The 26949-nt window shown below is 39.8% G+C and overlaps 1 protein-coding gene and 1 long non-coding RNA gene across 2 annotated transcripts in view; one reads left to right on the top strand and one right to left on the bottom strand.

Annotated features, from left to right (window-relative positions):
• Positions 1–418: 418 nt before the first annotated feature.
• On the bottom strand, positions 419–3530 carry LOC127574291 (uncharacterized). The gene is made up of 2 exons (XR_007956895.1): positions 3386–3530; positions 419–2201 (listed from the first exon to the last, which is right to left on the bottom strand). It is a non-coding gene; the product is annotated as an uncharacterized LOC127574291 (long non-coding RNA).
• Positions 2238–26949, top strand: part of klhl14 (kelch-like family member 14) — a 118361-nt gene continuing 93649 nt past the window's right edge. Inside the window, 7 exon segments of the mRNA XM_052023176.1 lie at positions 2238–2748; positions 3458–3614; positions 3617–3779; positions 3782–3834; positions 3836–4129; positions 4131–4336; positions 19971–20092. Of these exon segments, the coding sequence (XP_051879136.1) occupies positions 3480–3614; positions 3617–3779; positions 3782–3834; positions 3836–4129; positions 4131–4336; positions 19971–20092 (973 nt within the window). The 5' untranslated portion in view covers positions 2238–2748; positions 3458–3479.

The following is a 26949-nucleotide window of genomic DNA, read 5'->3' as shown; positions in this document are numbered from 1 at the left end:
GTATTGGATGTTTTTTTTCCATGGGCTGACTGCCCGCAGAAATTGTGGTGGGGGTGGATGACAAGGGAATCAGAGCCAGACACGTGAAAAGATCACAAGGGAGAAATGTTTGGCCCAGCAAAGAGCTTCTAGTTTTTCACAGTTCACCAAGTTAGGAGTGGAGAGGGTGGATTGGTCACTTAGAGGTTTTGGAAGAATAAAATTATTAATGGTAGCACTCTCCTCCATTGAGTTTTGATGTCGCCTGCTGTTTTGGGCGTCATTGAACGATAATCTCTGTTATTGGGGTGTCACTCAGAGAAAAATACCCGATTCCAATTAGTCGAGACAGAGCCTTCTAGGAGTTGAGGGCTCTTATTTGCATTTTGCATGCAGGAAGTATAGATATATGGATGCAAAATCATTAACGACAAAAAAATCAAATCAATGAGGGAACTCTTTATCGGTAATGGCAGTAAGCCTCTAACATGCGAATAATTTGAAATTGCCAAAACTATTAAATAAGACAGATCTGTGTTTAAACCACCGATAACATTCTTCTACAGGCACAGGACCCAGGATTTACAGTTGGAACATTTAGAACGATTCGTCACAAGCCACAAATTGAAGAATCTAGGCACTGGTCTAGAACAGGCAATCACATTTCCGTGACCATCTGACACCTTCGATTTAGAAAAATAATACTTTGCCTGCAGCATACGTTTCGTGCTAAACCCAGCAGGTAAAAGTGTGCCTGGGAGATTTCTGGTCTACAACCGTTGATACCCAGCCCCAACCCCAAGTAACTGCGCCGTTACACGTTTCTGATGGTGGTTTGGAAAAATTGAGATGTAACGACACCTCACACATATTGACATATAATCACCTCGGGATAAAATGTTGTTGAATTACTAATTTGGTTGAGTTTTCATGTCTGTTTAATATTGGCATGGTTCCCCAGATCAGTTTATTAAATTTCCATCGGCTTGAAGTGGTGTTAACAGATATCTTTGGTTGGGTTTAACACGCCCATAGACCTCCTGCAGGAGTCAGAACCTCAGGAAGCCATTAATCCAATAAACCAGAAACGGATGTATTTTATGGCTTCAGACGTTTACTGGACAGAATAGGGACTACTTTTAGTTAGGGACTCTGGATCAATAAAAATCAACTGCGTTCACAATGTATCCTGCATTTTATGCAAAGCATCATAATATTTATCTGTGTGTAATGAAAAACAGAATTTTGCATGTTTTGAACATAAAATAACGCAGCTGGTGTCTATCATTATCAAACAAAAATAAAGTTGATCTATGCAGATAGGTCGCATTTTATTGGAACTCCAGGTTTCAAATCTCCAACCAATTCACGTTGGAACTGTTGTGGATTTTTTTTAAAGTTTCTCTTTTGTGCCCATATGCTAAATACTTCATCAATGCCAATACACCAAAACTAAGTGAATTTGGTCGAACACACTGAAAGGAATGGTAATTGCACATCCTAAAACTGATTTCTTTATTCTGGGGATGTAAACATTACAACTGGTGCCTTTAAAGCAGTGGACCATCAATTTAACACACATGTGCTGTATTAATGTCCCATGCATTTTGTTGTATTCAATTCAGAGGAGACACGCTCTTTGTGTATTTTTTCCCTGTACTTGGATACATTATAAAGGCAATCTGCTTTATGTTAAATGAATATGATAGGAGTGGGATAATAACTTCTATGTTTTTATGCCGCAGTGGTGTTAGTGTAATATAAGCTAGACTAATTCATTATAGCAGTGTTGGTCTGACAATGTATGTCATCTGATGCAATTGAAAGAGAAAGTCTTAATAACAAAATGTCAGTGTTACCAAGACATTAACAAGACAATCTGATAATTTCCAACGATCGTAATATCAAGTGGATAATCATTTCTTTGTTTCAATGCATCAACAGTATTAATGGGATAGAATCCGTGCAATTCATTATTGCAGACAGTACTGTACTGGTTTGTCATCTTATGCAACTGCACAGGCAATAAAATGGTAAGAAAGTTTGTGCCATCATCTGAAGATTGCATTGTTCATCCACCTTCATAAATCCATGCATGTGAAAGATGAGGAGAAAAATATTTTGTGGGACAGAGTCTTTTTTTTCCTGTGAGATATTCATTCACCCAGAGAGAGAAGCGTGGTCACAGAATTAGCAGTTTCAGCTCAGCTGAAGTCGCTAGGCTGTGAAGGAAAGAGAAATTGACTAATTAGCAATGCGCACTAAAACTTGACGGTTCTTTATAAAGGGGACTGCTTTTCTAAGATGTTTGACTGCGCAGTCATTTACGCACGACAATTTTACAATAGCCTTGAGCCATAATTTTAAAACTCTCTCCAGCATCCAGCCCCTCCATGGTCACTCTTCACTGGCGATGCACGACCGTTTCTCTCCCCAACCGTGGATTTCCTATTACTCTTGTTACGACTCACTGAATCCCAGGCCCAAGGATAATGATGTGTTGTTTCTTGGTAGCATAATTTGTCACACGTACATTTTTTTGCGAAAGCTGCTCTCAGACTTCTTGCTGTTGCTAATTCTGGAGACAGTATATCAAATGATGAACGACAAAAAAAACCTCGCAAGCGTAACTGCTGAAGTTGCAACGCGTGGAGCTTGATCGGATACGGATTTTACTGGGGGATCGAAGCAAAGAAAAAAGGAGAAAAAATAATATAAAAGTGAGGATCTGATCGAAGTGGACGCTAGTTTGCAGCCCAGTGTATACAGGTAAGTTTGTGGCCTCTGCGTTGGTGACGAGTGGGAAACACTGGGGAGATGAGGCTGTGACAGGTGCCTTGGTGAAAAAAGCAGGAATGTGAGGATCCGTGGACAGGAGCTTGCTCAGACAAGGGGCCACTGCTAAATTTAAAGAGGAGATCCGTGCATGTAATATGCACCATGGAAGCTCGGCGGCTTTACTTAGTAAGGCGCTGCTTCCGATTTTTGAAGTTTATTTCTGTTAAGGATCTGACCCCTGACGTCTGTTATTACACCCACTTATAGCAAACAACTATACGGGTCTTTATGTATTAACCGGCCGTTTTTGTTTTAAACATCATTAGGTGACATGCACTTTAACTATTTCATTTGGCGTCTGCTTTAAAAAAAAACAAACCTTGAACGCAAAAAGGCCCCGCGATTTGTACCTGATGTGTTTCTTTAATGTTTATGAGGGCAAACATGCAGGGGTGACTTCCATTCGCATAGTGTGCGGCTTAAAACCGAGGAAATGAAAAGGCAACGTTAGCGCAAGGGCTTAAATCCAGAGAGATTTCGCATACAACACGCGTCTTTTGTAACAATAATAAAACATTTTCTTTTCCCTTTAATGAAGCGTTGGTCCGAGAAACCTCGCTTTACTTACATCGAAATGTTTGTCACGGGGAAAAAAAGAATGCCTATGAATTGACTGTGTGAAATGTGTGCCCTTTTTTAGGAGGTGTCCAAAGTTAGATACCATGTCAAGATCTGGTGACAGAACGTCCACCTTCGACCCTTCTCACAGTGATAACCTCCTTCACGGCCTCAACCTACTGTGGAGGAAGCAGCTTTTCTGTGATGTGACTCTGACAGCACAGAGCCAGCATTTCCCATTGCCACAAAGGCAGTGCTGGCTTCCTGTTCCCAGTATTTCCGATCGCTTTCTCCCAATAGCCAGTGCAAAGAGAGCACGAACGAATCGGGGAGCCGGACCCCTTCTTCCCCGGCCGAGGACATCAGCAGGTCCATCAATAACATCGTCCTGCAGGGCTGCTCGGCCACGGGGTCTGCCTGGTCCTGGAGTACATCTACACGGCCAACATGACACTGTCCTCTGGATACGGTGGAGGACGTGCTCTCGGTCAGCAAGATCCTGCACATCCCCCCTGTCACCAAACTCTGCGTCCAGTTCCTCAATGACCAGATATCTATGCAAAACTACAAGCAGATCTGTCAGATCGCTGCCATCCACGGGCTGGACGAGACCAAGAAGCTGGCCAACAAGTACTTCGTGGAGGACATCCTGCTGCTGAATTTCGAGGAGGTTTGCGCCATGATGGACTCGATGCCGCCACCTGTGGAGTCGGAGGCTCGGCTCTCTTCCAGATGGTCCGTGCTCTGGCTCGAACCACGACCGGGAGACTCGCATGCAGTACGCCCCGGACCTCATGAAGCGCCTCCGCTTCGCCCTCATCCCCGCCACCGAGCTGGTCGAGAGAGTGCAGTCGGTCGATTTCATGCGGAGCGACCCGGTCTGCCAGAAACTCCTGCTGGACGCTATGAACTACCACCTCATGCCCTTCAGACAACACTGCCGGCAGAGCGTGGCCAGCAGGTGAGAGCTGCATGCCTTTCTATCCTCAGTTTGAGGGCTCAGAGACTGCACCTCGACAGTGCTGGCTTTGCCTTCCTGTTGGATTTTCATTAACCTGATCTCAGGTTATCCGGAAGTCATTAGAATAGAAAAAAAACAAGCCAGTCTTAATATTTTCAAAACAAAAAAATTACAGTTTAGGGGCGATGCAGTTAGACACGAATAACGTCATCAATCACGCCCATAAATTGGCATCGAGGAAACGATCAACACAGTTAACCAACTTTCTTCTTGTAGCAGGTCAATCCGAACCTTCAGCGCTGGTAGAAGTGACTGTTGAATGTATTCATTAAGTAATCCATTCCTGTAACACCACCCCCCCCCCCCCACCCCCTACCATACGCACATTCTCCTTGAGTTTGTTGTAGGAGAGATGTGGCGGCTGTGGCACGTTTGAGGCCACTAAAAGATGGATTGGGCCCAGCATGGCTTGAGCACCTCCACCCCATACCTCCTCCTCACTGTCCTCTGATCCCAACAAAAAATATACCTGGGAGATGTTTAACCCACATGCCATACATGTCTAAACCTGGAGGCACTTGCACCATTTATCCTTTCTTGGAATGACCCATTCTATGAGCTCATGCCCATTTTCCATTGGTTATGCTGGATAGTGATTAGGACCCAGAAATAACCAACATTTATGGGTTTACAATAATTGAATTTTCATGGTGTGTTTGGTCTGGCTGTGTTGAATGAACTCTACCCTGCTCCAAGTAGCTCTTGGGAAACCTATATGTTTAGTGAATATTGGATCTTCAGTGATGATGCAAATGACAGGGAGTAGTTGAGGCATTAATTTCAGCAACTTGTTCCATATTAAGTGCTGAAATGCATGCTGCTGTCCCCAGATATGGATCAGCAGATACTTTACATTAATTGTTAGTACTCAGTCAGCGGTAGTTTGGATTTCATTCCTCTTATGTGCAGTGTTTTCTGTGACTCAGCATCAAAACATCTCACTTGATGCAGAATAGTGAAGGGTTGTGAGATTCAATCATAATCCATCTGTGTAATAGCAAGTGTATTGCTAAGAAAAAATGACAGTTATATAATCTGGCATACGAGTAAAATCTCACATTGTCATGTGATGCTATGAATATTAGCCTTTCACCTACAGCATCCTGCTGTTACTACACTGGTGGCATACACAATAATAATAATTTGAAACACTAGAAGTAACATAAAAGAATAATGTGTCTGCAGAAGACTTATTTTTCTAATATTCATCAATTATTTGTGTCTTGTAGTAAATTCTACTTTATCATTGTAACTTAATATAAACATCTAATATCCTTTATTCTTACCATATAATTGCAATCAGACAATGGTTACAGAAAGGACTATGCTATTGACTAGATGATGGTAAAAGAGGTGATAGGAGTATCTTCAGCATTTATCTGACACAATTCAGTTTTGAATGAAACCTTCAGACCCTTTGCATGCAGTTTTCTATTTATGAACAATTTATTTAGAAATATTTTGTCTTGCAACATAAGTTACCATTTTCTTCATTTTGTTATCTCAGTGACTATGGATTATCAAGTCATGCTGAAATCAAACTTGGCAGTGTGATGAACTAATAGGTTGTTGTAATGATGAAGAAATTTTCACCTTCACCTCAGTTTAACTCATATTACAGTACTTGGCTTTCTAACTTTCTGAGTACCATAGAATGTTAAGAACTTTAGATGGCAATGAATCCATTGCGATATAACCATGTTGATGCATTTGAAGAAATAGAAATTTGAAGAAGTAGCAGAAGAAGTAAAGGTGTAGGATGAGAATGTTGGATATAAAACATAAAATTCTGCAGAATATGACTCTGCACTTCAATCTTCTTCATGAGCCATGGCAAGGTGAGGGGTGCTGCATGAAGGGTAGATATGTAGGGAAGGAGGAAAAATAATTTCCAGACCATTGCCATGAAGTTCCCAGTGGTTACCAATCTCACAGACCTGGGATCATGCCAGTAGTTTTGCTGTGAACCCTAGACAGTACCTATAACAGGGAAATCAGAAGAATCAGCAAGGAGGAAGATATTTTACAGATGTTCATCCTTAAAATAAAAGCAATCTAATAACAATAATCACTATGGTAACCCCTCTTGTTTCCCAAGTGCACACGTGCCTGCTGGTTCATTATTACAAAATCACATGGGCAATAGTGTTATTTTCAGTATTCTCAAAAATGTGATAACTACCCGCAGAGATGCCAAGGCACGATTTTCCCACAGGTAGTTATTGCAAAACTCTTCAATATTGCATAACACATTGTAGAACATTTTTTAACAGTCCTACTTCATTATTAGCAGTTTTACAAAACCAACATATAATAGTACATTTTTTCTAACAACTGAAAACAATGTCACATATCTATGGAAATAAGCTAAAACAAGAATTATGTAATATAACTAATATCACCTCTGGAAGGCACATATTTTGGTTTAATTCTTTAGTATGCCACAAATCCAAATTAAATTTGGTGCCATTAGTGATATATTTTCCTTTCATATTCATAGTTTAATATCAGCAAGTTTTGTCAGGTTTGTGAGATTTATTATTCACTATTGGAATATTGTAGAATGGCACACTTGAACATATCTTTTTTGTGGAATTAGCTTGTTATCACACAAAATTGGACTGATTTTATTGCGGTGTGATGTAAGATTAGTAATGAATAAATATCAAAAGCCATTTTATGCTGTTTAGGAGCATATTGTTTAGATCACATATTCAAACTGATTTAAATTAACTTTTAATAATAAGGATTTAGAAAAGTTACTTAATTTTTGTTGGGCTCAGAAGAATGTGTGTGTTCTCAGTCATTCAAAGTCTAAGCTTACAGGAAGCTAGACATTAAAATCATAGAAATAGTAAAAAAAATTTACAACACAGGAGTCCATTCAACATAACGTCTGTTTTGATATTAAAAAATTAATTTAGCTTAATCTCAGATTCTAGAAGCCCAGCAGGTCATGGGTCTTCAAGTATATTTCTGTGTAGGTTTAACTATAAAGAGCATTTCCATAAGACACTGGAGCAGAATTAGGCTGTTTGGCTCATTGAGTCTGTTCCACCTGTCTCGACCACCCATTTCTGTCTCTATCATCCTTTTAGGCTATGAGTTCCAGACCCATATTACCCTCTGGGTGAAAATTGCTTCCTTATTTTGCCTCTAATCCTTTCACAAAGTACTTTAAATCTATTGTCCCTGTTTTTTGCCCCATCTACAAAGTGAAATAGGATTTTGTATATCTAACCTCGTCATAAATTATACACTTCAGTTGTCATCCACAATCTCATCTGTTCTTAAGGAAATAACTCAAGTTTATGCAATGTTTCATCATGTTTACAATTTTTTAGTCCTGGCAACATCCTTGTAAATTTTGTCAGCTTCTCCAGTGCAATTTACATCTTTGCTGCAATAGGGTGATCAGACTCCATTTGAAAATGTGATCAAAAATGTGTGCACTTAAACAGCATTTAATAACTTAAAGTTCAATTCCACAGACCATATATGGTTTTAGGTATTTATTCATTGTCAGTCTCACATTAAACCATTATAAAATCAATTCAATTTTGCATGATAAGAAGTTAATTCTACCAAAAGGAATGGACAAATGCTCCATTCCTTAATAATGACCAATAAATCTCACAAACCTGACATGCATTGCTGGTATTAATATATAATTATGAAAGGAAACCATCTCTCTAATGACACCAAATGTGCTCTTAAAATCTACCTGCAGGACCTTATTCCTTTTGCTACCTGTGACACCAAGATGGACCACAACCTCTGGCTGCCCATCCTCCCTCTCGCACAATGTTTTGCTGTTATTCAGGTGACCCTGACACCTTTGCTTTCCTAAACATAGAATCCCTCAAACCTTTGCTCTCTTGACCTTTCTCCATCCTTACTCTGCAGAAGAGACAGCAATCGTGTTGTGTTCTTGACTGTGGCTACATTACCCAGAAGATCCCTCTTCCCCAACAGTATGCAGAACCAGATTAGTGAGAATGATATCTCAGGAGTCCTGAACTATCTGCCTGCTTTATTTTTTGTCTGTCTGACAGTCACCCAGTCTCTCTCTCTGTCTATAATTTTTTTAAGCTGCAGGATGACTCCACCAAAACACTCAGCCTCATAGGTGGACCAATGGGTCACTGGCTGTTGTTCAGGTTCCTGCCTATTCTGCCTCCTCTGCATCTGGCTGTTTGAAATACAGGAAGCAGCCTTGCGTCCTCACCAACACACAAGATGTCAGTTCCATGGGTCAGGAATGTCCTGCCATGCCTATATTTATAAGATTAACTCTCAAAACAGAAATAAAATATTAGAATAACACCCTTTCCTCTTCCTGCATCAAGATCCCCCACTCAGCAAAATCCTGTGTTTCCTACTTCTACAGAAATAGTACTTTTTGTAACTCCCAGTGGATTGTGACTGCAGCACTAACATTTGAGTAGTCTTTATTACAGTCAGTCATGTAATATTTGGTAAATATGAAAATGCATAGCAATGGCAGTGCATAGCAAACTTTTTTATTGCTATCTCAAGACTGTAGATAGACATATTATACCATATGTAGTCTGCAATATTTGCTTCCATGTACCAAAGAAAGATCGCTAGACATTTGAATAGTATGGGTTTGTGTATGATCTTCGACTGTTCTGAATATTTGTTGTGGTATTTTGGAAAGACTGGCCAAATTTCTCAAAATTTGACTTTTGATGAGTGAGTCTTTTTGCTTACGTAAGCTTATTTTCTGGGCATCCTTTAATCAACATCACTGAAACACAATGTTTGGCTATTGTCAAGTTGTTGTCTGGGGAGAGCTCATTTAGAGCAAATCAGCATCAACTTTTCTAACTTTACAACAGTGAGTCCATGACAAAGTACTGGAAGGTGCTTTGTTATGTCCATAGGTGGATGTGAAAGGTGCTATATAAATGCAAGTGTTCCTTTACAAATTCCAGTGCTATTTTAAAATTTAGCCATAAGGATCTTTTTAACGTGCTGTAACTTATTTTGTTCTACAGTGTAGCTCCTTCAGCGCATTTTATCAAGAAAATGTAAATTCCACTATTTCTGAAAATTTCCTCAAAATAGTAGACATGGAAGCAATGGCTTTGTTCTGTAATCTTTACACTTCACCCAGAAGCAGCCGCTCTGACATACCTTTGCTGATTTATTCAGCGAATACCTCCAGTTTCATGAGACAGTGATTTCAACATCTCTAACGCTCTATCAGACCATAATGCTTTGTTCGAACTCTTATGATATGACAATTAACTACCATTGTTGATCATGTATGGCCAAAGTCTGCCAACCATTTTGTCAGATATGCATCCATAAAGGGAAGCAATTTGAGATTTGAGAATCAAAATAAGAAATCAAGATTATTTCCTTCCATTTTGTAATGTAGCAATATTGTAATCTTAACTAATATTCATATTGTAGCTTATTTTAAGGGTGGTTTTAAATAAGTTTGGTTTATTTTAATTGGGCATTGCTAGTCATCACGTATAAAGGCACAGTTTAATCGAAAATAGTCAGCCCAAATTTGTAAAGGGGGGGCCGTTACTGATTAGATTGAATTTTTTGAGCAAGGAACAAGGAGGATCACAAAGATTTTCAGGTTTGATTTGATGTAGCAAGACTTTTGACAAGTCCAGAAAAGGTGATGACATCCTAAGGGAAAATGGGAATTTAGATCCGAAATTGGCTCAGTAGCAGGTAGCAAGGAAAAATAGTCAGAATGCAAGTGACTGAAAATGTGTTTTGCGTGGAGTTCCGCAGGGCTCACTGGTAGGTTCCTTGCTTTCATTCAGGTGCATCAGTGGTTTAAATTTAATCGCAAGAAGCTTCTTAAAGTTTGCAGATAATAAAAGCAACTGTCCTTGTAGTTGATAGGGAGAAAGTTGTAGCCTGCCGGAAGATACCAAAAGACTATCAGATCAGATGAACAAAAATGTGGCAAATAAAATTCAGTGCAGAAAAGTGTGAGATAACGTATTTGGGGAAGGCATATACAGCAAGGGAATACAGGATGTTGAGTAGTGCAGAGAAATAGAAGGAACTTGGGTAGCTTGGCCACATTTGCTTGAAGGGAGCAGGAAAGGCAGAGAAGGTGGTTTAGAAGGCATGGTGTACACTTGCTCAGAACACTGTATAAAAGAAGTTATACCACAGTTGGAGTGCTGAGCACAGTTCTGATCACCATAATACATCACTGGAAACAGTCCTTAGGAGATTTAAGAGGATATTTTCAGGACTGGAAAATTATAACTAAGAGGAGAGATTGGATGGGCTGGAGTTGTATTTTTTTAGAACAGAGGAGGCTGAGGTGGTGTAATTTTGACATGCCTGGATAGAGTGGACAGGAAGGACCCATTTCCCTCAGCAAAAAGGTCAGTAATTAACCTACCAACATTAAGTTAATAGCTCTGCAGCCCACTGACTGAAAGGGTGTAGAAAGCATTTAAAAAGTACTTGGTTATGCAGTTGAAGTGCTGCAACCTACAAGGCTATGGGCCAGCAGCTGAAAAGTGGGATTAAACGTCTAGACACAATGGGCTAAAATGGTCTCTTTATGTGGCGCGAGTTTCTATGCCTTTTATGATTCTCTGAAGTCAGTGGATTCTTTATTAATAGGTTGGAATCTAGTAAATATTTTCTGTAATTTTGATTTAATAATGTTCAGTAACTGTGCCAAATATCTTGATTGCAAGCAGTGTCTTGCATGAGTAGCAGTCTCACAAGTGGTCAGCACACCGTCTCACAGAGTTAAGGGAACTGAAATTATTTGTGTTTATTGAGTCAGACCCTAGGGACTAGGTGGAATGTTACTGAACATAGATCAAATATTTTTCACCAAGGTGTAAATGAAAATGAGGTTGACCTCTAAGTGGTAATCATTGAGAGGAAGTTGCAAGCATCCTTGGGAGTCTCCTCAGATGTGCAAAGGCAATGAGAAGCTAGAGTGAAGAACAAAATCTCTGATGAAGGGAAGGAAGAAAATTCTGTGCCTTTGTGCTGGCTGCAATACGTCACTTCCTTTGCCTGCACCCACTGTCTCGCCTGTTGTTCACTTTGCCTCTTTTTTTGTTTCTCTTTTTATATCTATTTAATTTTCTGTCTGATTATGACTTCCCAACTGTAGGTGTTCCTGATGTCAGCCTTCAGCTCTGCGTTCTTTTCTGACTCATTCCCAGGGACATAAAGCAAAAGGATGCTATTAGGAGCTTACAGCCATCTCAGCATCACTGCATAAATGAACAGGCTCTTTCTAAACTATAGGTCTGATTGTTTAGCACAGCTTTACACTTGTCGTCACTCCTAATATAATTCCCATGGAGTGTCAAATTTGCTGAGTGTAGCAAATGGGGAAGAGGTGGGTTAGAAATGCTCCACAAGATTAGCAATAATGCTGTTGCTCTGAATACAAAGGTCACAAGGTCATTTAATAGGCTGAGGAAGATCAATCAAATTTGATTAGAACAGGAACGATTAAAAAGGTTACCTGCTTGGTTTTATAATGATGGGTATTAGTAAGATAGGGCTAAAGAGATATTTTGCATAAAACCAGTATAGAGTAATGAGAGGGTGTGTTTTATATTCAGGAAGTTAGAGAAATGATCTGTCCTTTGGAGCTCCCAGTGGCATTCACCTCATTGCATTTCAGAACATCTGCAACCTGTGATTTACTGAAAGGAAGACCACAGTCTGCCCATGATTTCCTTGGAAAGCCCTTACTATCTGCTTGGAACAGTGGCTGCAAAATTGCCCCCAAATTTGTTTAATTTAAGGAACATTCATAGACTTGTTGACTTTTGGAAAAGACTGGCATAGATATATTTCAAAAAGGAACTGTATTGATCTCTAATTGAGTAGAGAACAAAGGGAATGGGGCACGGGCTTGCCTGAGACTTGAAAAAGCATCTGAAAATGGAATTTTTGATAAGCTGATAGGCCATTTTTTCTGATTTCTTGTCTTTGAGTATTTTATTTTTCATTTCCTCACTCTTCATTCCGAAGTGATTTGATGTACATAACAGAAGTTTAATACAGGATAGATGTTTCAAAGTTGTTTGTGATCATATTATTGACATCAATCATTATTCTTAGGTTCTTTAAAACATTTTCACTCATTCCCGTTGATCTCTTCGTGGTGAGCCCTGATCCAGAGTAAATTCCGGCCTTCGAAGGAGTGCTCATAAAATGATCTATTTTCCCTTTTGTTTTCATGGAGTGTCTTCTGTTGATGACATGAATAAAAGATGGAACCATTCCATGTGGAGATGGCAGACTGCAAATCCTTATGTAAACTATGTTGAATCCTTTCTTATTTACAGCACAGCAGTTGCATTAATCTTAATAAAACAAGATCCATTATATAAGTGGATAAGCCAATGGGCCTAGTAACACAAAGGTATTAACATACCAAAGAGCAGAAAGACACTGTGATGCAGGAAATCTTGTTTCTGGATCTACATGTTTCTCAGCATTTATAATGCATATATCACCTCAAAAATTTGATTGTTTTTCTTGGTGCATTTTGCTGTAATTTTAATATACATTAATGTATACATTAAATTTATCGTGATTTATTAAAAAGACCATGCTTAAATTGGCATTTATACATGACAGCTGGATAGAATTACATTGAGTAGATTGATACAAAGTGAAGTATTCAACTGATCAACTCTACAGGCACTGAAATAAGCCTGCTGAGTGATAGATTCAGTTTTCTACAATGAGAGGTCAAATCTGAAAGCAAATTTCATAAAGACATGAATGAAACACATGTGAAACAGATGTCCCAATGAAGGGTCTCACATCTGAGGCATTAACTGTTTCTCTTTCCATGGATGCTGCCTGACCTGCTGAGTTTTTCCAGCACTTGTTTTACATGCGAAACAGCACTTAACAATAAAAACAATACTTTTTTTCTGATGCAAGTCTACTCATGTCCAGTTCTGTAACTTCCAACAAAGCAGTCAAGAGATCTTTGCTGAAAAGAAAGTAATGGTTTGATATGTGTGATCAAATTTACTGTAACTTACCAAACATTGCAAAAGCAGGGAGAAGTAACTTCATTCACAAATCAGACAGGTTGATTATCAGATAATGTAGCTAAGGACAGATACCTCAATTCCAGTCCTCTCAGTTTGTCTCCAAAAAAGAACTAACAGGTATTCTAACCTAACACCAATGATCCTGTCTTGATGACATTCAATATTAAAGTAGATAGTTCTCTGTTAGTAAATTGCAAACATATGCAGAATCAACTTGGTTTGAATAATAATAAATCAAAGTCAAATTGTGATTCGAGTCAACTATGATTGGACACATTTTTCATACCTCACCTAATCAGAATTTTGAGATTTAAAGTCCTGCAGATATCAGTTGCCAGATGTTGCACTGGCAGTGTTAGTTTTGCTTTCACAGAATGTTAGACCATAAGACTATAAGACATAGGAGCAGAATTGGGCCATTCAGCCCATAAAGTCTGCTATGTCATTCAATCATGGATGATTTATTTTTCCCTCTCAATCTCTTTCTCCTGCCTTCTTCCCATAATCTTTGGCACCCTTACTAATCAAGAACCTATCAACCTCCGCTTTAAATATACCTAACGACTTGGCTTCCACAGCTATCTGTGGCAATGAATTCCACAGATTCATCAACCTCTAGCTAAAGAAATTCCCCCTCATCTCTGTTCTAAAGGGACGTCCCTGTATTCTGAGGCTGTGCCCTCTGGTCCTAGACTCTCCCACTACTGAAACTGCCTCTCCTCATCTACTCTATCCAGGCCTTTCAATATTCGGTAGGTTTCAATGAGATCCCCCCTCATCCTTCTAAACTCTAGTGAGTACATGCCCAGAGCCATCAAACGCTCCTCACATTTAAACCCGTTCATCCCCAGGATCACTCTCGTAAAACTCCTCTGGACCCTCTCCAACGCCAGCATGTCCTTCCATAGATATGGAGCCCAAAACTGCTCACAATACTCCAAATGTAGTCTGATACCTTATAAAGCCTCAGCATTACATCCTCATTTTTGTATTCTAGTCCTCTCAAAATAACTTCCAACATTGCGTTTGCCTTCCTTACTACTAACTCAATCTGCAAGTTAACCTTCAGGGAATCCTGCACTAGGACTCCCAAGTCCTTTGCACCTCCAATTTCTGAATTCATTCCCTATTTAAAAAATAGTCTACACCTTTATTCCTTCCACCAAAGTGTATGACCATACACCTCCCTGTGCTGTATTCCATCTGCCATTTCCTTGCCCATTCTCCCAACCTGTCCAAGTCCTTCTGCAGACTCACTGCTTCCTCAACACTACCTGCCCCTCCACCTATCTTTGTATCATCTGCAAACTTGGCCACAAAGCCATCAATTCTGTCATCCAGATCATTAACATGTAATGTGAAAAGGAGCGGACCCAACACTGATCCCTGAGGAGCACCGGCAGCCAACCAGAAAAGGCCCCCTTTATTCCACTCTTTGTCTTCTGCCAGTCAGCCAATCTTCTATCCATGCTAGTACCTTTTCTGTAATACCAGGGGTTCCTATCTTGTTGAGCAGCCTCATGTGCAGCACCTTGTCATAGGCCTTCTGAAAATCCAAGTAAACAACATCCACTGACTCTTCTTTGTCTATCCTGCTTGTTACTTCCTCAAAGAATTCCAACAGATTTGTCAGGCAAGATTTCCGCTTAAGGAAACCATGCTGACTTTGGCCTATTTTATCATGTGCTTCCAAGTGCCCCGAAACCTCATCCTTAGTAATGGACTCTAACATCTTACCAACCACTGAGGTCAGGCTAACTAGCCCATAATTTCCTGTCTTTTGCTTTCCTCCCTTCTTAAAGAGTGGAGTGACATTTGTGATTTTCCAGTCCTCTGGAACCATTCCTGACTCTAGTGATTCTTGAAAGATCACTACTAATGCCTCCACAATCTCTTCAGCTACCTCTTTCAGAACCCTAGGGTGTAGTCCATCCGGCCCTGGTGACTTACCTACCTTCAGACCTTTCAGTTTCCCAAGCACCTTCTCCTTAGTAATAGCAACTGCACTCACTTCTGCCCCTGACTCTCTCAAATTTCTGGCATGTTGCTGGTGTCTTCCACAGTGAAGACTGACGCAAAATACTTACTCAGTTTGTCCGTCATTTCTTTGTTCTCCATTACTACTTCTCCAACATTATTTCCCAGTGGTCCGATGTCCACTCTAGCCTCTCTTTTATTCTTTATATATCTGAAAAAAACTTTTGGTATCCTCTTTTATATTATTGGCTAGCTTATATTATTGGCTAGCTTGCCTTCATATTTCATTTTTTCTCCCCTTATTGCTTTTTTAGTTGCCTTCTGTTGGTTTTTAAAAGCTTCCTGATACTCTAGCTTCCCACTAATTTTTGCCGTTTGCTTTTATGCTGTGTACAGACGCTTCTCCACAGACTGAAAGTGTGAATCAGAATAATTGTTTGCTTTAACTCCAATTACAGATTTACTGTCAAAAGCTTTAATAAATTTATACTGTCAGCATTATCAGAAACATAAGAAATAGAAACAGGTGCCAGCCATTCAGCCCCTTGTAACCGTTCTGCAATTTAATAGGATCATGGCCAATCACTTACATCGGCACTACGTATCTCCATTCCCTTAATATTTAGAAATCTACCGATCTCTGTACTGCATATATTTAGTGACTAAGTCTCCACAGTTGTGTTGGACAGAGAATACCAAAGGTTCACTACCATTTGGGTGAAGAAATTTCTTCTCATCTCAGTTCTGAATAGCCGACCCAATGTTTTGAGACTGTAACCCCTTTTTCTCAACACCTGTCCTGGATCTACCCTGACAAGCTATGTAAAACTTTTGTAGATACAATGAGTTCACCCCGGATTCTTCTAAAAATGAAGATCAGTTTGCATAATCTCTTTTTAGGGTTCCAAATACTGGAAACCTCACAACATTCCCTGTGGTACCCTAATATGACTCATTTACCTCTACTCTGTTTTCTGCTCATTAAGCAGTTCCCAATCAATGTTCATATATTATAATCGCATCCATTCTAATTCTGGCTAATAACCTCTTAAGTGACACCTTATTAAAGTCCATTTGGAAGTCCCAAGTGCACTACATCACTGGTTCCTTCTTATATTTTCTTCTAGTTACAAACTTAGAAAACTCTAAGAAATTTGCCCGGTACAATTTTCCTTTCATAAAGCAAAAAAAACAAACTGCAGGAAAAACTCAGTAGGTTGAGCAGCATCTGTAGAGGCAAAGGGATGGTTGACATTTCAGGTCGACCCTGCATCAGGGCATGACTTGCTGAGTTCTTCCAGAAAGTTTATTCTTTGCTCCATATTTCAGTATCTGCAGTCTCTTGTATTTCCTTCCATAAATCCATGTTGACTCTGACCAATTCTACTATCATTTGCTATGTGTCCAATTACGAGTTCTTTAATAGATTCCAGCATTTTACAACTACTGGTGGTAGGTCAGCTGGTTTGTAATTTTATGTTTCATATTTCCCTGCAATACAGAATGAGGCCATTCAGCCCTTTGAATCTAGGCCAGCTCTCACAGCAATCCCATCAGTCCCATTCAAGTCAAATCAAGTCTCAAATATTACAACAACAACCTGTGGTTTCTGGTTAGTCATCCATACCAGAAGGAGAGAGCACTTATGAATACCTTTCAGTGCCTAATGTTTTTATCATGGTACACCAGAAGGGGTCTCAGCTTGAGAAACAAAGGACTGCAGATGCTGGAACCTAGATGAAAAAACACTATGGTGCTGAAGGAACTGGAGGTCTGCTGAGTTCCTCCAGCATCATAGTGTTTTTCATCAGGGGTCTCAACTTGCAGATTCTAAATGCATTTTTGCCCACGCAACAAAGTTAGATGATTCTTTACCGCTTCAAATTCAGGCATTGACTTCTCCTCCTTTGCAATCTACCGTATCCTTCCAAAATAAACCAGTCTTATCATAATTAAACACTTACTCAGGCAAATAATTCCCTTGTGAATGATTTCATCCAACCCTTTTGGAAGTTCCTTGGCTCTGTCCTCATCACCACTTGCAGCCTCACCACGCACTTTCACATGATGCAAATACACACAAACCTTAACCCATAAAACCAGCCACAAAAGTTTCAAAAGTTCTCTCTTTTCACCCTGCGTATCTTTCAAATCTTTGTAAAATTTTTGGCTTTCTCCTGGATTATTATGAGGCTAAGCAGAATTTGATGTAATTTTGATCAGCTACCCAAAGAGTTAATAATATTTCCATTTGGAAAATACTTCAGGTCATCGCTTCATAATCACAGTGGATTTCATTGCTTCTGAGCCTTTCACATGTTCTTTAATCCATTCTTTGTCCTTCACAATCTAACCGTTAGGAAATAGATAACCTAAAAGCAAACTACAGGTATAGGGAATCTGAAATAAAAACTGAAAACAGTGGAAGTAGGTCAGGCAGTACCTTTCATTGGAACTAGGAAAAATTAGAAATCATACATGTTCTACAGTGGCGGAAGAAAACCATTGTTGGTTCTGGTCAGTGCCCCTGAAGGGAATGACCAATGTTCAGCTAATTCCTCAAAAGGAAATCCCAAACATATGAAATCCAACAATGGAGCTTTGTCTTACTGGGATTCCTCAGCATGGTTCTGAGCAATCTCCTCCCTCAATGCCACACTGGCCAGATCTACCAGAGGACTGGAGTCGCCATTCATTTGAATTGGCATCCCCGACTTGTAGATTAGAAGTAAAATGTATGTATTATTATTTGTTTATTTAATATTTATATTTTATGTGCTTATCAGTGTTTTAATGTAATTTATTAATTTTATTTTTTAAATATAATTTTTACATGTTATCATCCTTTGTATCCATTATGATAGCTTTTAAATATCTTTGTGAATATCGAGACGTTGATAAAAATTTTAAATTACAGTTCTAGCTGTGACAGGAGGCAAAGCTCTGAGCTCAGTTTTGCCTGCTGTCAGAGGCTGTTGGGGTATTTCGGGGGCAGAGCCTGTGTAGTATGTTGCCAGCTGTTTCTGGGTACATGGAGTCAGCTTGATAGTCTTCCACATCCAGACTGAATCAGTGCTGGTGGTGGTTCAAATCTGCCTCAATTTAACTCTGTCGGATTCATTCTAAGGTGCGGTCATTTACAGGCAATGAGGTACATGGATATTTCTAAAAAGAAACAACTTTAATAATTTGAATCATTCTATGGGTTGAATTTAATACATGTGTAAATGAGATAACATCTTCAGCAACGATTCACTCAATTGGTTCCTGGGATGAGGAGGTTGTCTTGTGAAGGAAGATTGAGCAGAATGCCCCCATGTTCACTGCAATCTAGTAAAATGAGAGGTGACTGCATTAAAATATGTAAGCTCTGGAGGGCCTTGACAGGGTAGATACTACCGAATGTTTAAGATAAAAGGGTTGACCACTTAACACTGGCATGAGGAGGAACTTCTCTTAGAGGATTATGAATCTGGATTTTTTTACCCCAGTAGTCTGTAGATGCTGAGATAGTGAATATGTTCAAGGCTCAGATAGATAGATAGGTTTTTGAATTATAGTCATTGGAGTCGTTGGAGAAAATGGATAAAACAAAATGGAGTTGAGGTCAAAAGCCAGATCAGCCATGATCTTACTAAATGGAAGAATAAGCTCAAGGGGATGTATTGCCTGCTGCTGCTCCTGTTTTGTGCATTCTTATGATGCCCTCTTGCTGGTATTCTCTTGCTGACTTGAGACAAATGCCATGGATGAATGACAATATAATTTAAGTGTCTGGCACAAGTTTCCAGAGTCTGAGATTTGTTTATCATCGTACTTGCATCTTTTGGATAACAGACAAACTTGCCAGCATTATAAAAGCCAAAATCACCTCAGGGTAGATGGAGGGATTGTGGTTTGAGTCCTGACATGGCTCTGTTATTTGTGAGAATGTATTTAAAACTTTAGCAATAAATATGTCCATTCCAAAATTAATGGAAAAAATGATTTATTTTAAGAATAAGATTTTGACAATCCCTGATGGCTTATCTATTGAAGATACTGGCTTGTTAGCCTAAACAGAACAGATGGCCCCTGGTCTGTGCTGAGTTAACATCCTAGAAAGGCAGAGGTACAATTGGCACCAATGTCATTTAGAGGTCAGCCTCAGATTTCTCCTTCTGAAATCTCCACTGGCCTCAACCTGAAGTGTGTATGTGTAGACGTTGGTTGGGAATATGACTGCGTTCAGCTATGAAACCCCACAATTGATTAAGTTACAATATTCATTGTCAAAATAAAGAATTATGAATAAAGAAAACTGGCAGAAAAAATATATGTTGGATACTTGTTTATAGTTTTAAAATTTCAAAATAAGACAAATCCCTCAAAAACCAGGTGATCCACTTCAAAATTAGATAGGTGGCAATTCTAAACCAGACTGAGACTTTTAATAAGGAAGTAATGATTTGACAAAATCCATTCCAACACTCATTACTTGAGTCATGCTCATTTTGCGTAATGAAACTCTTTCAATTTTCTTTGAATCCTTTTTCTAGGATTCGCTCCAGTAAGAAACTCTTGTTATTGGTTGGTGGATTGCCTCCTGGTCCAGATCGACTTCCAAGCAACTTAGTTCAGTATTATGATGAAGAAAAGAAGACATGGAAAATCCTTACAAGTAGGTGTGGTCCCAAAATCATCTCCATTCATTTCTGAGTGTGGCTGATGGAAACTGCCCTGCAATGCTGAGCAAGCGCTCTGATATTGGTGCAAGGGTTGGTTTCTTTCCCTCCATCCATCTCACTCATCCTTTCTGCAAGTGACTTATAATACAATTGTGTTTGTTGTGCTCAATTACCATATATAATTAATTCCTTTTTAACAGTGAATGCATTTTTTTTCAAACAAAATGCTTCTGTGAATCATTTGGTCTTTAAACAGATCCAATTTTTTGTTCTTTTGTTAAACAATTGTTGCTCATGACTGATTGATCTTGTCTGAAGTATAACACAGCAGGAGTCCTTAAATGAGATCAACCCACTTTAATGGCAGCTACCTTCAATCATTTATTCTGAGAAACATAGTTTTTTGCCAAGTGTTTTAAATAATATCTTGCTGTGCTCAAACCACAAAAACATCAAACAAAGGAGCACCTGAAAGGGTGAGGGTTCCACCTTCTCCATTCTCTGCACACCTAGTAAAATTCCATGAAGGCATTCCAATTTCCTCAGGTCTGTAATCTTACTTGCTGTTTTGTAAAGAAAATGTGCACTAATATAGCATTTAAAAAATGCAGAATATGCAACAGCAACTTGTATTTGTAAAGTAAATTTAATAAATATTGAGATGGACAGACGTGGTCAAGGAGCTGGGTTCCAAAGAGTATCTTAAAGTATAAAAGAAGTGGAGAAGTGGAGAAGTGTAGGGAGAGAATTCCAGAGCTGTGGGCTTTGATGGTTGTGCGTAGTGCAATTAATAGTGAAATGATCAAGTGTGGGGATAATCAAAGATTAAGAAGGATATGGGCCAAGCACTGGCAAATGTGATTAACTCAGGTAGACGACTTGGTCGGCATGGACAAGTTGGGCTGAAGAGCCTATTTCCATGCTCTGTGACTCTATGATTCAATGACAATCAAGAAGCCAGCACTGAAGAAGTGCAGATACCTTGGAGGGAGATAGGGCTGAGAGAGGTTAAAGAGAGTTGTGGTTAAGGAAGAGTTTGAACACAAGGAGAAGAATAAAATTTAAATTAATACTAATTAAAGTTAATATTAATATTAATCAAAATGGCAAATACGTATCACATGTTTGCTTTCCAGAAACAAAATACCTTGCTCGTTTCTGGGTTCTTTGAAGGCTTCCATCAACTCTTCCTGGAGAATTAATTCTGCGTTTTCACTTCCCCTGGATTGTTTCTTATCAACACCATTCTGAGAACTTATACTGTTACCTTCCTTGTGAAGGAACTGTTTAATTTGGGAATACTTTAGCAGTCAGATATCAGCAGCACCTTTTAGTGGTCCACATACAGCTTAGAAATGGTTACCTCTAACAGTAAATCTGTTAGAGTAGGCAAGTCAACACATGAGAAGAACTAAATGATTTGAAATGCAAGTGAAGCTACAAGTGACCAAAGCATTTACAGCACCCAAATATAATGGGAAAATGTGAGATTTTCTCCGAATTTTCTCCTGCATCTTTCCTGAAAGTGATAACACTTCAAAGGTTCTAGTATCAAACTGATTATTTTTCCTGGGCTTGACAACACAGTGATTGCCAGCAGACCTTCCTATGGGGCGTTCAACTGCACAGTTTAATGTGTGCTCTACCAATATCTGTAAACAATTATTCTACTGTATTTAGAACTAACGGCTGTGAAATTTGACCCCACAGCTTTGTTGCTACAGGCCACAATTTTCTGTATTCATCTGTCAGTGTAGACAGAGTCCAGGGAGGGGAGGCTGGTTTTCATGATGGACTCAGTTGTGCCCACAACTGTCTGCAATTTCTTGTGGTCATGGGCAGCGCAGTTACTATACAAACTGTGATGCATCCAGATAGGATACTTTCTATGGTGGTCTATAAAAATCGGTGAGGGTCAATGGGGAGATGCCAAATTTCCTTAGCCTTCTGAGAAAGTAGAAGCACTGGTGTGCTTTCTTGTCTTTAGTATCTAGTGGTTAGAGCAGGACAAGCTATTGGTGATGTTTACACCTAGGAACTTGAAGCTCTCAACCATCTTCACCTCAGCACTATTGATACATAGAGGAACATGTGCACCACCCCCTTTCCTGAAGTCAATGACCAGCTTTTTTGTTTTGCTGACATTGAGGGAAAGGTTGTTGTCTTGACACCATGCCACTAGGCTCTCTATCTCCTTCCTCTACTCCATCTCGGTTTTATTTGAGATCCAGCCCACTCCAGTAGTGTCATCTGCAAACTTGTAGTTATATTTAAAGCAGAATCTGGCCACACAGTCATGAGCCTATAGGGAGTAAAGTAGGGGGCTGAGTACTCAGCCTTATGGGCCACCAGTGCTGAGGATAATTTGGCAAAGGTTTTGCTGCCTCTATCATCAACTCTGGCAGCTCATTTTAGAAACCGCCACACACAATGTGAAAAACTTACTCCTTAGATCTCCTTTAAATTTCTCCCCTCTCACCATAAACCTGTGCTGCCTAGTTCTAGACTCCCCTGCCCTGGGAAAAGGACTCTGACGATCTCTTCTATTTATGCCACTTATAATTTTATAAAGCTCTTTAATGTCACCCCTCAGCCTCCTACATTCCAGTGGGAATAAACCCAGCCTATCCAATGCAGCCCTCCATTCCAGATGACATCTTGGGGAATGTCTTCTGCATTCTCTTGCTACCACATCCTTCCTGTAGTGTGGCAATCTGATCTATAAACAATACTCTAAGTGCAGTTTAACCAATATTTTGTACTGCTACAACTTGATGCCCCAACACTTATGCTCAATGCCTCAGCCTATGAAGGCAAGCATACCAAATGCCTTCTTCACAACCCTATCTACCTTTGTCGCCATTTTCAGGGAACTATGAACTTGCTCCCCCAATATCCCTGCTATTTACTATATATGTAGTATCAGGATTCGATTTCCCAAAATGCATTACATCACATTTGTTTGGATTAAATTGCATATGTCACCATGCTGCCCAACTTTCCAGTTGATCTATATCCCGGTGTATCCTTAGGCAACCTTCTGTGCTGTCTATGACTTCATCAATTTTCATGTCATCAGCAGATTTACTAATCAGTCCACCTACATTCTCAGCCAAGCCATTTATATATATATGACAAACAACAAAGGTCCCGGCACCGATCCCTGTGGCACACCACTGGTTACAGACTTCCCGTCAGAAAAGCATCTCTCCACCACTACCCTCTGCCTCCTATCACCAAGCCAATTTTGGATCTGGTTTGCCAATACACCTGAGATCCCATGTACTTTAACCTTCTGAACCAGCCTACCATGTGGGACCTTGTCAAAAGCCTTGCTAAAGTCCATGTCTACTGACCTGCCTTCATCAATTTTCTTAGCCAAAAAAGTCAATCAGATTTGTGAGAAAGGGTTTCCCCTGCACTAAACCTTGCTGACTCCCCCAATCCTCACTACTGATGTAAGGCTCACCAGCCCATAGTTTCCTTACCCCTACTGCCCTTTTTGAATAAAGGAACAACATTTGCTATCCTCCAGTCTTCTGGTACATCACCCAAGGTTAACAGAGATGGAGAAATCTCTGTCAGAGCCCTAGTAATCTCTTCCCTTGCTTCCCAGGATAGATCCCGTCAGATTTATCCACCTTAATGAGTGTGAATATCTTTAACACTTCCTCCTTCCCGATATAAACATAATCCAAAATGTCAGTATACACTCCCATAACCCTCCATCCTCCACATCCTTCTCCCCGGTGAATACTGCTGAGAAGTATTTATTTATGACCCTACTCATTCCCCTGGGTTCACACATAGTAGGGTCTTTTTCCATGACTACCTTGAAGCTTACCAAACTATGGTCACTGTTTCCAAAGGGTTTATCCACAGGCAATTCTATTACTTGCACATCCTCACTCCCTAAGATTGATTACAGCTGCCTAACAGGACTCTCTACATACTGCTTCAAAAAACCGTCTTGGATCCATTTTACAAATACTGGCCCGTCTAAGCCCCTTGCACTAATGCAATCCCACCACAACTCGATTGCTTTAATGCCCTTCTTGATCTGCCAAAATATCTGCTCTTCTAATTCCCGCTGACTATTGGGAGGCCTGAAGCATAACCCCATGGCAACAAAGTGGCACAGCAGTTGATGCTGCTGATTCGCAATTCCAGGGTCCCATGTTTGATCCTGACCTCGGGCGCTGTGTGTGAAAATTTGTTCTTTTATGACCATGTGAACTTCCTGTAGGTGCTCCGGTTTATTTCCTAATTTGCTTCTGTGAATCACAGAAGGTGACAAAAGATTCAAAGGGGAGTTGATGGGCATATAGGGGAGAATGAGTGGCAGGGCTACTGGAAAGTAAGGTAAGAATAGGACTGAGGGGATTGCTATGTTGGGAGCCAGCATGGATCTGATGGGCCAAATGGCCTCCTTCTGTGTTATAAAATTTCAATAATTCACTAAAGAAATACTGATGATGACATGACACATACTGCAGTACAATGGGACCAGAAACAGGAGTGAATGTATATTAAATTTCTTGCCAGTTATTGTTGTATCAAGAATAAAGCTGTGACCACTTTCTTACCGGTGAGCTGGATCAAATTACTCTCACCTCTGGCCAGAAACATTTTGCCAATGGATATAACAGATACATTAGCCACTCCACCGACTTATTTGTTTTGAGATCCTTTCAGACTGTGCACACAAGATTTCATTGTTTGCAGCTCACTGTTGCATAAAGGATGTCATGGATGCTCTTTGCTCCAGGAGAGGAGAATTCATCTTATTCTCCCTTGGGAGAAAGCAGCAGGCTGACTGAGGCCATGGATTCTCCCAGAGTGCAGGCTGCCCGGTGGTGCAGGGCATCTATGATAGTGCTTGCGTCATATTAGGGGCACCACACTGGAATGTTGAGATAATACTTGCTCAGCTTTCAATGGGAGCGGATGATAGTACGTAATTCTTTGACAAGGTCTATAAGATGGATAAGGGTCATTTGAAAAAGCTAGATTTTTAATAAATAAAAATTAAATTTAAACAGGATTTTGGATAAGGCAACTTATCACCAGACAACAAGGACATCTCATGTACCTTATTTACTAAACCATACCAAAATGCTATAGGTAAACTCAAATTGTCACAGCATCCATAAACATTCTAAACAAGACAAAATAGACATACAGATGGTGATGTCATATTCTTTTGGTATTTAATTTCCAAGATAATGACTTAATTCAGGCAGAAAAGGGAATCAGTTGCTTGCTGTAAAAATCTAATTGATTGAAACATCGGCTTAAAAGTAACTCATAAAGCATAATTTATATTATGATGTGATTAAGGAAACAATTATAGTAGATTGGTGACAGGATGCTTAAGTAGTTATGAACTATGCAAAGTAGGATACTAAAAATTCACATTATTTTTCCCATTTCTGAGGAGCCTTTCCAACATGTGCAAAGGCTGTGTGACGGTTCCATCACATCACTGATGAAGCTGGAAGATAAAAGGTCAGTCTGCAGTTGTTCTGCAGGAAAAGAAGATTTCAGTAAAGGATTGAGTGGGGTGGAAAATATATTCACTTGTGCAGGCATTCTAGTTTGAGATTATGATGATCCCAATCATGCTGATGTACAGGTAATTAATTTGGGGTCTTTTTCATCCCTCCCAGCCTGTTCTTTAAGCAAATTGAATGGCACTTAATGTTCAGAACTTGCATGGAAAACATCTGTTCAAAAAGTTTTATCTGCAGTGAATTATTTTAAATAATGTAACCATCACATTGCTGTTTTGGAATCCAGCAAGAAAAATTGAGAAAAGTGTTGGAGTAATGCCACAGCCTTGTTTGACTCTAATCTTTACTAACAATTAGTTTGCTGTAGACACCTTGGTTAATATTATAGCTTGTATGGAAGAAAGATAAAGTGGTGATGAATTTTTGTGGGCACACTAATTTGAGGAGGATGTTCCACAATTCTTCTCAAGCAATGATCAATTGCTCTTTGATTGATTGCAGTGAGAATCAGTATTGACAATACACTGAGGCAGGGTTAGGGGTCTGAGGTTGATACAAGTAATAGGCAGGGCTCTAAATGGGAAACTTGCCTGGATTCAATAGAATGCAACTTAAATATTGCAATGTGCCTTTGATCTTGTTTGCATGACCGCAATTGCAGTTTTCAGGCACAGAACGTGAGCACTGTTCTTTGGATGGTCCAGGACATTTCTACATGTTGCGGCATCTGGAGCATCAGAAGTGTTTCTCCTGGTCCCACAAAAACAACTGGCAACTTTGGATGGGAATAGCAAACGGGGCAGAAACAAAATTCATGACTCTGAGGCTAATTCATAAGCTTACTGAGCATCAGTACAAAAGTCTTCAGCAACACATGTAACCGAGTGGTGAACCTGTGCAAGACCGGCCACTGTGTTTCCCTCTTTCCCCTTCTTGTTTCTACTGCTTCCAGATCTGAGCTGCTGATTTGGTTTGGCTTGGGAGCCAGGAAAGGTTGAGCCCTAGCTGCAGTTGTACCTATTTGTACCTATGGTTTGCCCAGACAATTAAGTTGTTTGGGTTTCCCAATGTCAGCTTTGGGTAAGTTGCAAAGCCGCTCAGCCAGCTTTGTATCCATTGCAGTTACAAGTTAAAGATTGGCTCCTAAATGTCATGTGTTCATCACTTGGTTGCCTGCATTGTACTGTCTATCAGTAGGGAAAGTGTCTCATGCGTTTGCCTGAGAGGTGTAAATTTCATTTCCGTCCCATTTCCTATTCCCATCCACACAAATACTTTATTATATTGAAAGAGCCAGAGAAATTGGGCTCCTTTATCTTCAGAGGAAATGTGAAGAG

The sequence above is a fragment of the Pristis pectinata genome, chromosome 9 (genome assembly GCF_009764475.1).
Source record: "Pristis pectinata isolate sPriPec2 chromosome 9, sPriPec2.1.pri, whole genome shotgun sequence".
Lineage (NCBI taxonomy): Eukaryota > Metazoa > Chordata > Chondrichthyes > Rhinopristiformes > Pristidae > Pristis > Pristis pectinata.
The sequence above is the reverse complement of the archived record's forward strand: the minus strand, read 5'-3'. Positions and strand labels throughout refer to the sequence as shown.